This window comes from Xyrauchen texanus, chromosome 7 (genome assembly GCF_025860055.1).
Source record: "Xyrauchen texanus isolate HMW12.3.18 chromosome 7, RBS_HiC_50CHRs, whole genome shotgun sequence".
Taxonomy (NCBI): domain Eukaryota; kingdom Metazoa; phylum Chordata; class Actinopteri; order Cypriniformes; family Catostomidae; genus Xyrauchen; species Xyrauchen texanus.
This window is the reverse complement of record NC_068282.1, coordinates 38,291,461-38,305,252: the sequence shown is the minus strand read 5'-3', so window position 1 is coordinate 38,305,252 and position 13,792 is coordinate 38,291,461. Positions and strand designations below refer to the sequence as shown.

At 36.7% G+C, this 13,792-nt stretch overlaps 2 protein-coding genes across 4 annotated transcripts in view; both read right to left on the bottom strand.

Annotated features, from left to right (window-relative positions):
- Positions 1 to 7,997, bottom strand: part of fmnl2b (formin-like 2b) — a 38,243-nt gene extending 30,246 nt beyond the window's left edge. For all 3 annotated transcript variants that reach the window (XM_052130814.1, XM_052130816.1, XM_052130815.1), the window contains exons 1-3: positions 7,475 to 7,997; positions 5,336 to 5,419; positions 1,994 to 2,074 (exon numbers count right to left, since the gene is read on the bottom strand). In XM_052130814.1, the coding sequence (XP_051986774.1) occupies positions 1,994 to 2,074; positions 5,336 to 5,419; positions 7,475 to 7,594 (285 nt within the window). In that variant the 5' untranslated portion in view covers positions 7,595 to 7,997. The remainder of the gene's footprint in view (positions 1 to 1,993; positions 2,075 to 5,335; positions 5,420 to 7,474) is intronic.
- Positions 7,998 to 12,078: 4,081 nt separating this feature from the next.
- Positions 12,079 to 13,792, bottom strand: part of mylkb (myosin light chain kinase b) — a 37,587-nt gene continuing 35,873 nt past the window's right edge. Inside the window, exon 17 of the mRNA XM_052130817.1 lies at positions 12,079 to 13,786. Coding sequence (XP_051986777.1) covers positions 13,518 to 13,786 — 269 coding nt within the window. The 3' untranslated portion in view covers positions 12,079 to 13,517. The remainder of the gene's footprint in view (positions 13,787 to 13,792) is intronic.

Below are 13,792 nucleotides of genomic sequence, written 5' to 3'. Positions count from 1 at the left end.
AAGAATGAGCGATGCCTGGAGGTTCCATTGCAATGTGTCACAAAGTCGCTCTTCTGATCATTCATATTCTCTGTTCCTCAGTGGTGGAGAGCTCTTCCCCCAGATATCACAAACATAGCTGTCTTTTGTTCCAAACTGCATATAGACTGTGCTTGATATGTATAGTTTTACCATTATCTATGTAGCAGAGATTAATGCTCATTTTGAATTATTTGTATTTTTTTAATAAAAAGCTTTTGAATATAGTTAATTTCACCATATCGTGTGATATACTAAAATAAACTGTGTTGTAAAATATTTTACTAATTCTAATTTATATAATAATAATTCATGTTCATATTAATTTCAAAATGAGTTAATTCAATGTGGGACTTTTATTTTGAAAAATGATGTCACCGGCATCTCATCTCATTATACACACACACACACACACACTAAAAGCACAGGACAGTGTCAGTTACAGCTACAGATGCACAAATTGTGTCACACTCCATTTCAGATGTAATTTTGGAGAACCACTATTTTAGTTTAAGCTTTTAAATCACGTGACTGTTATCTCAAAATTCAAACAATAAATGTTGTATTTATCAGGAACAAAGTGATTTTTAGTAGCTGCGGAGTTAAAAAGTTAGTTATAAATGCAGGTAAATGGTTATAACAGGTTCATTTTGTTCGGATAATTATTTAATGAAAGCAAAGGCCAAAGGGTTTATCACAGTAAATTATTGGAACTACACCACTACATGAAACATGTGCTTTGATCCTGAAGGAAACTTCTGCATCACACATTTCTTTGCCTAATTGCCCATTGTGGATGTCGCATTCTCTGAATGAAGACCTTTTTAACAACGATGTCTAATTACTACATATTAGCCTTGCAAGGCTAATCCATATACAAGGAAAACATTATTAGAGGTACATTTCTCAGTTGTTTCCAAGTCTTTACTGAATTACTGTTAGATATGATGCATTAATACAGATTTGATGCTTAATATACTTATCTGTTAATTAACTGCTTATGATTTCTGTGCCGATAAATCCTCCACACATGAAAAAAAAAAAGCTTATTTTTCGCTTATTTTGGTGAGGCAAGTGTCTAATTTTGAGCTTGTTTTTCTTGCCAGATCTGGCAACACTACAAGTGGTATGTCATCCAACCCTTATAGCACAGAGTACTGTCATTTTAAAAAGAATGTTATTAACCGTTCTCTTATTTTATTCTAACCGGTAATATTCTGGAAAGGAGGCTGCAGAACTTCTGAACCATTTTTGGTCAGAACGAACCAAAATGAAAAACATTTAGTTTTTAGTTCCTGGTATTTATACTCTTTAATGGTGCATGTGACAGATTGCGGTAGCTGGCCATTCAAACAGAGCGGGGCACTGCACGCTCTCTCTCCAACTTATAGCACGCAAAAAGCATGAATGAACTTCTGAGTGTATGTTGAAAGATACAGTACAATTTACTGAAATGTGTCTTCTCTCATGTAATCGCCCAGTCTGTTAATGTTGAAATGACAATGGAGAAAATTAATGGGGAATATCTCGAGCCCCGGAGCAGCACTCATGGGATTAGAGCGCATATGTACACTGAGCACACACGTGAAAACCACTCTATTCACCGCTATCTGCAAGATGTGAAAGATTTTCATTCAACCGTATGACCCAAGCAGAGAAATATTAGAACAACCCAAAAATAATACCTCAGGTTTGTAATTTAAGACTTTTTAATACCTTTTAATGGCCTTAATTTTCACCAAACTGATTTAATATCTTTAAATACTTTTTAATGAACCGTGGATACCCTGCTAAGTTACAAAAAGAGTAATCTTGGAGCAACCTTGGCTTAAGTGACTTGCTCAAGTGCACAATGGTGATCACCCATGCAGGGTTTGAACCTACATCATTTGAGTTACTGGCCCAGATCTTAGTGATCTAATAATAGAGCAGATGAAATGCCATAGAGACGGTATGCATATGTATAGGAACTCACCTTCCTGGTGACGGCAGGGTCCAGAAAGCTTCTGAGCTTCTGGATATACGTATGAGGAGGATTCTTCACTTGGAACCGTTCCTGTTAGACACAAATTAAGCTATATTTAATTTACATTATATTTAACACTTCTCTTGAAGCAAGTTCAAAACCTCCCTCACCAACATCAACATGAAACATTTACTGAGAGAACATTCTTTTTTTTTTTTTCAGTCATATCATCTGTTGTAATTCCCAATCATTCAGCTCCACACAAATAGAGTTTCACTTTCAGCCAATCACTTCTAAACCACATTTCAGTCTTGGCAATCACGGAGATATGATCATTCATTATTTAGACGGCAGGCATTTCACACTCTTTCACCTCAACAAACATTTCACCAGGCATGCCCTCTTCTTTTACGTCAGTGTAGCCATGGTGAGATGATAGGGTGGATGTAGAGAGAACTTTTTAATAAAGGATCTGTTTACTTAGTGGTGGTTGTTGATAAAGGAACTTTCCTCTGCACTTTAAGGCCTTTATATCTGGAGTGCTGGATGGCAGAGGCAGGCTAAATACATACAAATTGTGCCGTTTTGATTTAATATGCTGAGTAATGTAATTTTTCCCACCATGTCCGATATTAAAATCAGTGCGAAACACATTGCAAAAGGCGTGGGCTTTGTCAACATAGCTTAGAGATATGAAATTAAATTCTTCCGTCCAGCTGTTGTTAAATGTATATTTTGTTTTTTTCGCCGGAGCACCACTGGAGTCTTCTCCTCCCATCAACCAGTGATGCTTGATTCAACTTCCTGCATCTACTACCGGCGCAAATATCAACAGCGCAAATGGTTGTAGGTTGCCAGGTTGAGGCCACAAATGGGTTAAAATTTGTATGATGAGTAGATTGTGTGAGTAGGTTGTGTTGTATACAAGATCTGGCAACGGGACAACCTTGGAATAATATATTGATGTGATTATTCCTATAACGAGGTTTGGGCCATACAAATTACGGGAGTTTCCCGGGAGAAATAACAAAATAGGAGGGGGGCAGGAGATGGGTGTGAAATACGGGAGGCTCCTAGGAAAAACAGGAGTGTTGACAGGTATAATTCAGACCCCCTTAATTTTTTTTTCTTCACATTTTGTTATGTTGCAGCACTATGCTAAAATGATTAATTATTTTTTCCTTCACATCAATCTACACTCCATACCCCATAATGATAAAGCAAAAACCATATTTATTAAAAAGAAAAAATTAAATGTCACAATGACATAAGTATTCAGACCCTTTGCTATGACACATGAAATTTAGTTCAGGTGCATCCCATTTCTCTAAATCATCTTTGAGATGTTTCTACACTTTGATTGGAGTCCACCTGTGGCAAATTCAATTGATTGGATATGATTTGGAAAGCCATGCACCTGTCTGTATAAGGTCTCACAGCTGAAAATGCATATCAGAGCAAAAACCAAGCCATGAGGTCAAAGGAACTGCCTGCAGAGCTCAGAGACAGGATTGTGTCGAGGCACAGATCTGGGGAAGGCTACAAAAAAAATTTGGCAGCATTGAAGGTTCTCAAGAGCACAGTGGCCTCCATAATTCTTAAATGGAAGAAGCTTGGAACAACCAGAACTCTTCCTAGAGCTGGCCGCCCAGCCAAACTGAGCAGTCAAGGGAGAAGGGCCTTGGCAAGAGAGGTGACCAAGAACCCCATGGTCACTGTTTGAGCTCCGGAGATCATGTGTGGAGATGGAAGAAACTTGCACAAAGACAGCCATCACTGCAACAATCCACCAATCTGGGATTTATGACAAAGTGGTCAGACGGAAGACTTTCCTCAGTACAAGATATGCAAAAAAGCACCTAAAGGACTGTGAGAAACAAGATTCTCTGGTCTGATGAAACAAAGATTTGACCTCAATTCCAAGTGTCCTGTCTGGAGGAAACCAGGCACCACTCATCACCTGCACAATACCATCCCAATGGTGAAGTATGGTGTTGGTAGATTCATGCTGCAGGGGTGTTTTTCAGTGGCAGGCACTGGGGGACTGGTCAGAGTTGAAGGAAAGCTGAACACAGCAAAATACAGAGATATCCCTAATAAAAACTGTTCCAGAGCACTCAGGACCTCAGACTGGGCCAAAGATTCACCTTCAATATATATAATTTAAATTGGCTTATCAACTTTTAAAAGGGAGGAGACAGTGCTTCCCATATCTTTTGTTGTTGATGTCAAAGGCTGTACATCCAATAAAACTTTAAAATCTGTCATAAGTCTGCAAGTTGCAAGGTGGAGCTGCCATGGATTGGACTTGTTGATCAAGCACATCGTACAGATACTCCCAGGATTTCCCAGCAGAACATTACCCAGAGCATCACACTCTTTCCACCGGCTTGTCATCTTCCCACAGTTCATCCTGGTGACATCACTTCCCCAGGTAAAAGGAACTCATCGGACCAGGTGAACTTCTTCCACTACTCCAAGGTCCAGTTCTGACGATAGCGTGCCCATTGTAGGAGCTTTCGATGGTGGACAGGGGTAATCATGGTAACTCTGACTGGTCTGCGGCTACGCAACCTCATACACAGCAGGGTGTGATGCACTGTGTGTTGTGACACATTCCACCCGTTACCATCATTAAAATTGTGACTTTTGCCAGAGTAGACCTTCTGTCAGTTCAGACCAGACAGGGTAACCTTCGCTGCCCTTGCGCATCGATGAGCCTTGGGCACCCAACACCCTGTTGCTGGTTTGTCCCTCCTCTGACCACTGTCAGTAGATACTCACCACTGCTGACCGGGAGAACCCCACAAGCCCAACCGTTTCAGAGATGCTCTGACCCAGTGGTTCATAACAATTCTGCCCTTTCAAAGTTACTCAGGTCTTACTCCTGCCAATTTCTCCTGCATTCAACATGTTGACTATGAGAACTGTTTGTTCTCTTACCATCTAATCTACCCAGACCTTGACATGTGGCCTTGTTAGGAGATAATCTAAATGATTTGCTTCACCTGTGAGTGGTCATAATTTTTTGGCTCATAGGTGTATGCATTCATCATAATGTTAATACATTTCATGACTGATTTAAATGACAATTATTTATTTTGTTCAGTAAATTTGGTACTGTATTTGGTGGCCACTAGACATCTAATGTAAACATGGGCTTTAAATCAAAAGAGTAGAGGACCACTGGACTAAGATATGATTATGCAACAGCTATGAGATTTCTGCTAATTATTTTGTTCCTTTTAAGAGAATAATTAGACCACTGGAATGGTTAGAGCAGGGTTTTTCATGAACATTATGGACAGATTATAATGCTTATGCAAAATGGGTGTAAACAGTTAATCTCACCTGATCACAGATCAGCTCCCATTTCTTTTCGTTGTCATACTGTCGAAGTAGCCTCACTTTATCTGGAGGAAGGTTCATAGAGTTCTGAGGCAGAAAGAGAGTAAGAGAGAGTTAACCTTCTTCTACAACTCAATCCATTTATCTACCTCATGCATGTCTTCATTCTGTACATAACATGCTCATCAAAACATCCTTGAAATGAATTCCTGAGACACCATAAATTTTTCATCTTTACTTACTCAAAAAGTAATCACCCCGCAGTGTATGATTTTCTCAAATGGCTTAAGCATCTTCAAAACAACCACATTCTCCTCTAATAAGTGCTTTATACAGAACCACGTCAACAGCATTCAAATTTCCTTCTATCCCAAAAACATTTTACAAAGTGAGAGCCAGTTAGAAATGCCTTTGTGCAATTGATGCATAATATGTCCATTACATTTTTTGAATCAACATTAAGATTTTAGGTGAAAAGTTGTGTGGGTATATATTTTAGGTGCTGTGACTGGTCACAATTTCTTTCACCATTCAAGTGTTTCCACCATTGTAAATTTTTTGCCTTCACTAGTTCAATTATAATGGCCCTGCAGTGTGATAAACGAATGTTTAACAGTACCATTACATGTGTAGTAACATGAGGTCATAAAAATGCCATGCATGATAATTATAACAGAAAGGGCAAAATTATATTTAAAATAGTTATAGATTGAGTACAGCATGTGACACTGCAAGACATGCCAACTTCTCCATTACCCCTCTATAATGGTTGTTACACATAAGTTATGCACTAAGCTTATAAGGTACAAATATTATGCAGTGTGATGGATTAATAGAATACGTATGGAGAATTGAATTGAGTCCCATGTGCAAAACCAGGGTTGGAAGACACCTGACAGAAACATACCCAAGTTCCATATGAACAAAGGGTTTTCTTACTTTCTGCCCTATTTGGGAATAATACAACACCTTGCTTAATGGGAGAAAATCCTCTGATTCCAGTGGAAGTCAATACTGGGGTAGAATTTATGATGCAAATCTGTGAAAACATGGTAGCATCCCCCCATTTCTTCACTCAGATGCACAAATGCAGATACAAACACAAATGACCACACATGAAGCGGTTATGCAAATTTGCACACTTTGAGTTGGATTCTCAATGCACTGATTTGATTTTGACAGTGCAGGTCTCTAACCTAAGCAAATGACATGTGACCCTTTGAGTACACTGCAAATCAAATCAGGGAGATAAGTAACTGATGACCCAATCAAAGCATATTGATTAAAGACCCTTTAAGTTTGAACCACCAAAGCTTGTCAAGAATGTGGTTTTGAATGTCAGGCTAATCAAAGTATTGTAGTTACATGAATAACACCAAAATGGGTCTAATCAAAGTCATTGGTAGAATACAGACAATAACAGAGTCATAGATACACCTTATTGATCTCAGATGGTAATTTAGTGTCTCTGGGGGGAAATTTACACCACCTCATACTACTATTTATTTAGACTTTGGATTCTAATGATAGAACATTTTAAGCAAAGGACAGCCGAAATAACCCAAGCAAGATCAAATGAAACCTTCAGCAGGACAAACTCTCAAAATGATGCAGGTCCCAGGCAATACAGACAACAATCAGACAGGTTGTACAATTTCATCTAACAAGATCATAGTGCCACTTTAGTGCTACGTAGTCTAATGCATTTAAATACAGGGACTTTTCATTCATCCTGTTAAATAAAGCACCAAAGAGCAATCCCTATTTAAAAGCAAATGCAGTGAATACAGTGGCCTACAGAGCAGCACGCAGCGCTGGCTGGAATAAGGACAGACTCCTTAAAATCATACATTAAAGCATAATCACCGCTATAAGAATTAACTAAAACCTCAAAGATCATAATTTTGGTACGCCCAAAAATAGATTTAAAAACCAAAGCATTTCATAATAAAAGAGCCGCGCGTCTACAATTAGTAGCTATCATGCACGCGCAAACAGCATCAAAGCATTGCTCGCTGCCAACCCCACACAATAGAGGCGTGTGTGCTGGCGTGGGCTGCCAGCTTCCATACTAGTTGTGCACATGATACGGTTTTTTTTTTCCTGGGAATCACAACATATAATGTGAGAAGTGAAAATTACCAATGCGATTGCAAATCTCTCCTCCAGTTCGGCGGGGTCCGGCAAGGGCAGTTTGGGGGGTTTGTTGCCTCTCGCCCTGAAATCTGTGAGCTGAGCATCCATACTCTCTGCGTTCCCCATGTTTTTTGTCTGCTCCTGATTTTGATGCCCAGCGACGGTTAACCCTTTCGAAAAATATAACGAACTCCAAAATATAACCAAGAGCCAAAAAGCAAGCAAAAAGATTTTATAGGCGACTAGACGCCCTCTCCATCGATGCAAACCCACAGAGCACTGGATCAGATGCAAGACTTCGACAATAGCATCCCTACATTGTAATTCCGTTTCTGTCCGGGCCCTCCGTACATTTCTCAACGGCAGCGTGTTACAAGCAAAGCGTATTTATCAGATTCACGCACAATAAATGCACCGCTGGTGTTTTGCGGCATGGCTCGAGCTCCAGTTAATCCGTGATGTGGTGATGATAACAGACGGACTTCGATTTAACGCAAACTCCCCCATTCAATCCCCGACACAATGAAGTCTTTCAGCACCAATCCCCCGCTGGGGAGTGCCAAAAAGCCATGCTGAGGAGTCGAGGGGGAGGCAATGTTTTGTTCTGTTGCATGCTGGTATTTGTAGTTTAGAAAGTGCGAGTATCTTCTATTGTGATATGCAATTTTTTGCACATAACAAGCAACATTCTAAATGTATGGTAACGTCCCAAAATCTTATTCAGAAACTAAACATATTTACTATGATATTTATTTTTTCTGTTTATAGCCTACTACCAGTCAATCATTTTGATACACCCACTCAATCTGTATTATTAAACATTTTAGAATGATAGTAATCAAAAATATGTCACAAATATTGGAATTATGTAGTGACCAAAAATGTTAAACCATCTTATTTTACATTTTAGATTATTCAAAGAATGGTTGTTTAATTTTTTACCAATCCATATAAACATTTTGTCAGGTAGCTTGTGTTAGGTAAAAATGTGCTTCGTGTGGTAACATTTAAATGAACTGCTTTTAAAATGAAAAATATAATTTAAAAGTAAATAAGTAATTGTTCCTCATTAAAAAAGTTGAACTCCTAAAGACATGAATTGTAATTTTGCAATATATGTAGGGAATCATGACAACTCACATTAAAATGAAGACTGCAGTCTTTTCAGTAACCTTATAAAAGCTGATTTGTTTTACATGGAGAGGGTCCGCACATGGGGGCTGCCATATTAGAATCACATGACCAGCCGAATTCTTCTGGCTTAATCTGAGTAACCGTCCTGTTATTTGACACTTTCACTAACTGATAAGTAATCATGGCTGTCTGTTACCACAAATTTCTACAATGGCATCTGAAACTGAAAACTATTGATTTGAAATGATTCTGCATCCAAGCCGCTAAGTGTCAGTGTAAGTCCAAGATGACACAAAGACAAACACTACTGAGTGCACCTTTAATATGATTAAATCAACCGGATTATATGAAGTTATACCCACAAAAGTTTTTTTTTGTTTAAATTTTTTTTTTTTAGATCAGGTACAAATATATCCTAAATGCAAGAATTACCCCTTTTATAGGCTAAATGAAATCTAAAGCTTTCTGTTAAATGAAATTAGTAAATTCCATGTACTCACTTTTAATTTGACCTAGTATTGGTTTATTAAAACAGCATAAAGTTGATTCTGGACTTAAATGGTTAGTTCACCCAAAAATAATTTACTCACCCTCATGCCTTCTCAGATGTGTATACATTTCTTTATTCTGCAGCACACAAACACATATTTTTAGAAGAATATGCCAACTCTGTAGGTCCATACAATGCAACAGTGACAAAAAATGTTAAGCTACAAAAATGAGATACAGTCAGCATAAACATAATCCATCAAACATCAGTGGGTTAATTAATGTCTTCTGAAGTGATCTAGCTGGTTTTGGGTGAGAACATATCAAAATGTAACTCCTTTTCACTGTACATTTTGATAGCAGTCTCATTGGCGATCATGATTACAAGCTCGATTACAATTCCTATGGCACCATCTAGCACTCTTAGATATATTTTAGTCTGCTCTCACACAAAACCATCTGGATCACTTTAGAAGACAATCATTAAACCACTGGAGTCATGTGAATTACTTTAATGCTAAATTTATCTCCTTTTTGGAGCTTCAAATACCTAATCACAATTCTCTTGCATTGTATGGACCTGAGGTATTTTTCTAAAAACCTTTGTTTGTGTTCAGCATAATAAAGAAAGTCAGACAAATCTTAGATATCATGATGGTGAGTAAATGATGAGTGAAAAAAAATGTTGGTGAATTATCCCTTTAATTAATATAAAAATATATATCTTATATACTTATGTTCATCTTGCACCAAACATTCCATCCCCTTCACTTTTAAAATGATTGCTACACCCATGCTTCAAAGCTGTCACCCTTTGCCTTGATAACAGTTGTGCACACTCTTAGCATTCTCTCAAGCAACTTTAGCCTAGGCTCTTGCTGACAATTTTTACTCCAACCTCCAGGCCTCATCCATTGAAAAATGTATTTACATTTTACAAATTGTTTTGTAATAATAATAATACATTTGATATTTGTCTACAAAACTAACTAGCATACACCTATCTTTAAAAATTTTTAAGATCACGAAAAACATAAATCTAATCAATTTGTATATTTTATTGTTCACTGTGTTAACAGTGTTTGCTGCTGAAACACTGTGAGCAGGTAACTCTACACACATTAAGAAATAAAAAAAAATATTAATTAAAAAATACCACATATAAAAGAGGCAAAGGGCTTCTAAAAACAATCTAAAAATAATTATTATCAAAAAATAAATGTATTAAATTAGTAAGTTAAATACTGTTATGTTTTTATGTTTTTTACAGCATGTTAAGATGTTATTAAAAATACCAATATGGTCAAAATATGCATATTGTTTCTTCAACTTCAGGCAATTGAATGCCTATAGGGACTGATTTTTATTTAGACATATTTCAAACTTTTTCTTTCAAAGTCACCTTAAAAATCTATTTTATGTATAGATTTGATTGTTTTAGCCTGATTGTTTTAGCCTGTCCCAGACCGAGACAAGGCACAACAAATAATTATCAAAATATTATTAACTACAGTCTTGACCAACACAAAACAGGTATTGTTTAAAAGATTACATGGTACATGTAGGCATTATGACCAAAACTGAAAAAGTGCTTTAAAATTTGTAGTCAAATTCTGAAGTGTTCCGTTTTGATTATTTAATAAATAAGCACTGTACATAGTTTTGTTATCGTTAAAAACATTACACTGATCAAATAGCCATCTGTCATATATCGATAAAAAGCTCATAAAGAGCAGAATACAACCAGCTGATTTGTTTTACTCCCAGACAAAAATAGTTAATAAATAGAGTAATGGTTAAGTACATGTCTTTGACATGCATGTTATGCATGACATGCATGTTACACAAACAGGTGTTGCTTATAAGCTGTGTTTTCACTTATAACTTTAAGAAAAATAAAAAGAACATAAATATCACATACTTAGAGGAGGAGATTCCTGTTAAAATGAGCCCACACACAAGGTAATCAGATGGATAGATCATTAGATAATCCACACAAAACACAATGTACACATGGCACATGGTGTGAGACTGGGTTGCGTGGTATCTGGCTAAAAATACGTTAGCTTTCCTGGATCAGATGACTTTATCAAAATTGTGTGTTTCTTTGTCCAGAGTCATGGAACGCTAAACCAATCGTATTAGGATTCCGATCGCTGCAACCAGAGGTGGAAGTTATTCAGATATAGGCAGAGAGGATTGTTCACTCTAATTACATACAGTATGCCCAAGATCAGATGGTGCCAAGTACATAACAAAGACTCGATGACACAAATGACACAGAATAGAACTGAATGAGATCTCGTTACTCATGCCTGCATGCCTTTGAAAGCATACCATTGGTCATTGTTGTATTTGAATGTGTATCCAGTTTTTACATGATTGGGAGCAAAACAATTTTTTTCAGAGCTACCTTATTTGCACCCCCAAAATAAATAATGCTAAATCAGAAAAATAATAATAATATTTTTGTGTGTGTGATTATTCAGCAGTTTCTTAGGCTGAGTGTCTCAGCTTTGTCAATTTGTAGAGTTATAAGCCTTTGGTCTATATAAAGCTTTGGTCCTAAAATACATGTTTAAATATGCAATAATCTAAACAAAGGATAAAATAAACATAAACAATTTAAAGGTTTATTGATTTGTGTGAAAAGGATTTCTGTCAATTAAAAAAAAAAAAAGTTTTGGCATCATTTTAACCACACCACACAATATTGCACTTGATGCAGTTATTTCAAATGTTAGTGTTATTGTTAACCAAACTGACAATAGTGATTGTGAAGTGCTTGAGATAAAATATGAGACAAGTGATGTTTGAAGAAAAAAAAGAACAATCAATATATATCACATGTGAGCTGAATATTTTAATCAAATATTATTTCCAATCAAGCTGTAATTTTGCCAAATTATGCAAAAAGTGTGAACATATTATTTCATTATGTGTATTTAGGTACATCAAATGTTAACTATAAAAACCAGCCTTAGACAAAGGAGTCTACCATTTTATTTTAAAAAAACATTAACAATGTAATTTCCATCACCATCATTTCCATCACGGAATTAAACACTATGTAGAATTTGTGGTGGAAATTATACTGTGGTGGGAATTTTCATGACCTTCTGAAAAAATGACAAAAATGATATAAATCTCATGTGGTGCATGTACATAAACTGTTGAATATTGTTAGTAGACACATTAAATAAACTAATGAGAGTTGAAGAAACACCCATTTATATTAACCATTGTGGCTGGAATTCTGACAAGTAACAGCAAACATGGTGCTTTACCAGTGTTCAGATAATCATTGCAATTTATGCTGAATAAACCTAAATTAACATACAGAGCTCTTTAGATGTACTTATTATATAACATGATCTACACATCTGTTTTCTACACTCTTCTTGTTGGGTAGTCTTCAGTTCACTTTAGCCTATTTGTAATACACTACTTCAACAGAAGCTTGGGATGTGAAGGGAAATAAGCCAAAATAGGTTAAGTGAAAAAGTCAAAAAACAAACAAACAAAAAAAAGGTTTGAGTACCACCCCACATGCTATAAATATGGGGTGGTATTAAAGATTGCTGCCCAACATTCACCTCATTGCTCTGTAATGCAAGCAGGTTCACTCCACAAAAGCATTTTGAACTCAAAGCAGAAGAAGCACAGATAATTCAGGATTTTACTATCTATCTTTCAAATTTCTAGCCATGACAGAGAATAATGGTGTACAATTTAAGGTACTTATGTGGGTCACTTTCATCATTAACTACATTCAGTCATTTAGGATAAACATTAATTCTGGTAGCTATTAACTAACTATTGCCAATACACTCATTATATTTAAAAAATGCTAATAATTCGTATCTTTATACAGTAAGGTCTCCAACAGTATTTAAATAATATTCATGGCTTCATATTGATATTAAAACGCTGTGGTAAACTAGATCAGTGTAAAAAAGCAATGTAATTTTGTTACTGCTAGATTGCACAACAGTGCAGACTAAAAATGTGCACACAAAAGTTTCATGCCACACAAAAAAATTACTTACGTGGATGGTTTGAAATAATGTAATAAGCCAAATAGAGTGATAGAATTCTTTGGAAGGCCAAATGCCCCAACATCAATGTTTTTATTTATTATTTTTTGTTCATTTTGGTAAATCAGTTGGGGTAATTGTCTGGACAGAAAGGCACAAGCTGGAATGTCTTTGATCTTGGCAAAGAGTGTTCACACACAAAAAAAGGTTTTCTCTTTGCAAAGTATGCTAGACAGTATGAAGAAACACAAAGATTGTGTACAAACATTTGCATTGGTGAAAGACAGTCTGTGTCTGTAAGAAAAAAAGCATTAAAAGTGTGTAGATGTTTCAGAGATTCATAGTTTCTTTGGCATCTCTTTCTAACACCATCGCTCATCCATCATTATTCACTCCTGTTGTTCCTCCTCCTCACCTTCACCTTCACCGTCCCCCTCTCCCTCCTCCTCCTGCATAAACTCAACCATCAGTTCAGCGGTGCAGCTGGCTTCTCCCAGGCTATTGACGGCTTTGCAAGTGTACTTGGAGTCATCGTCAGGGCAAACCTCTGAGATCACAAGGCTACAGTGACCATCCTCTTCATAGTCAATCTGGAAGTGGCGGGTCTCCTTTATAGGTTGCTCGTCCTTGTACCACACAACCTCAGGGTCTGGGCAGCCTTCAT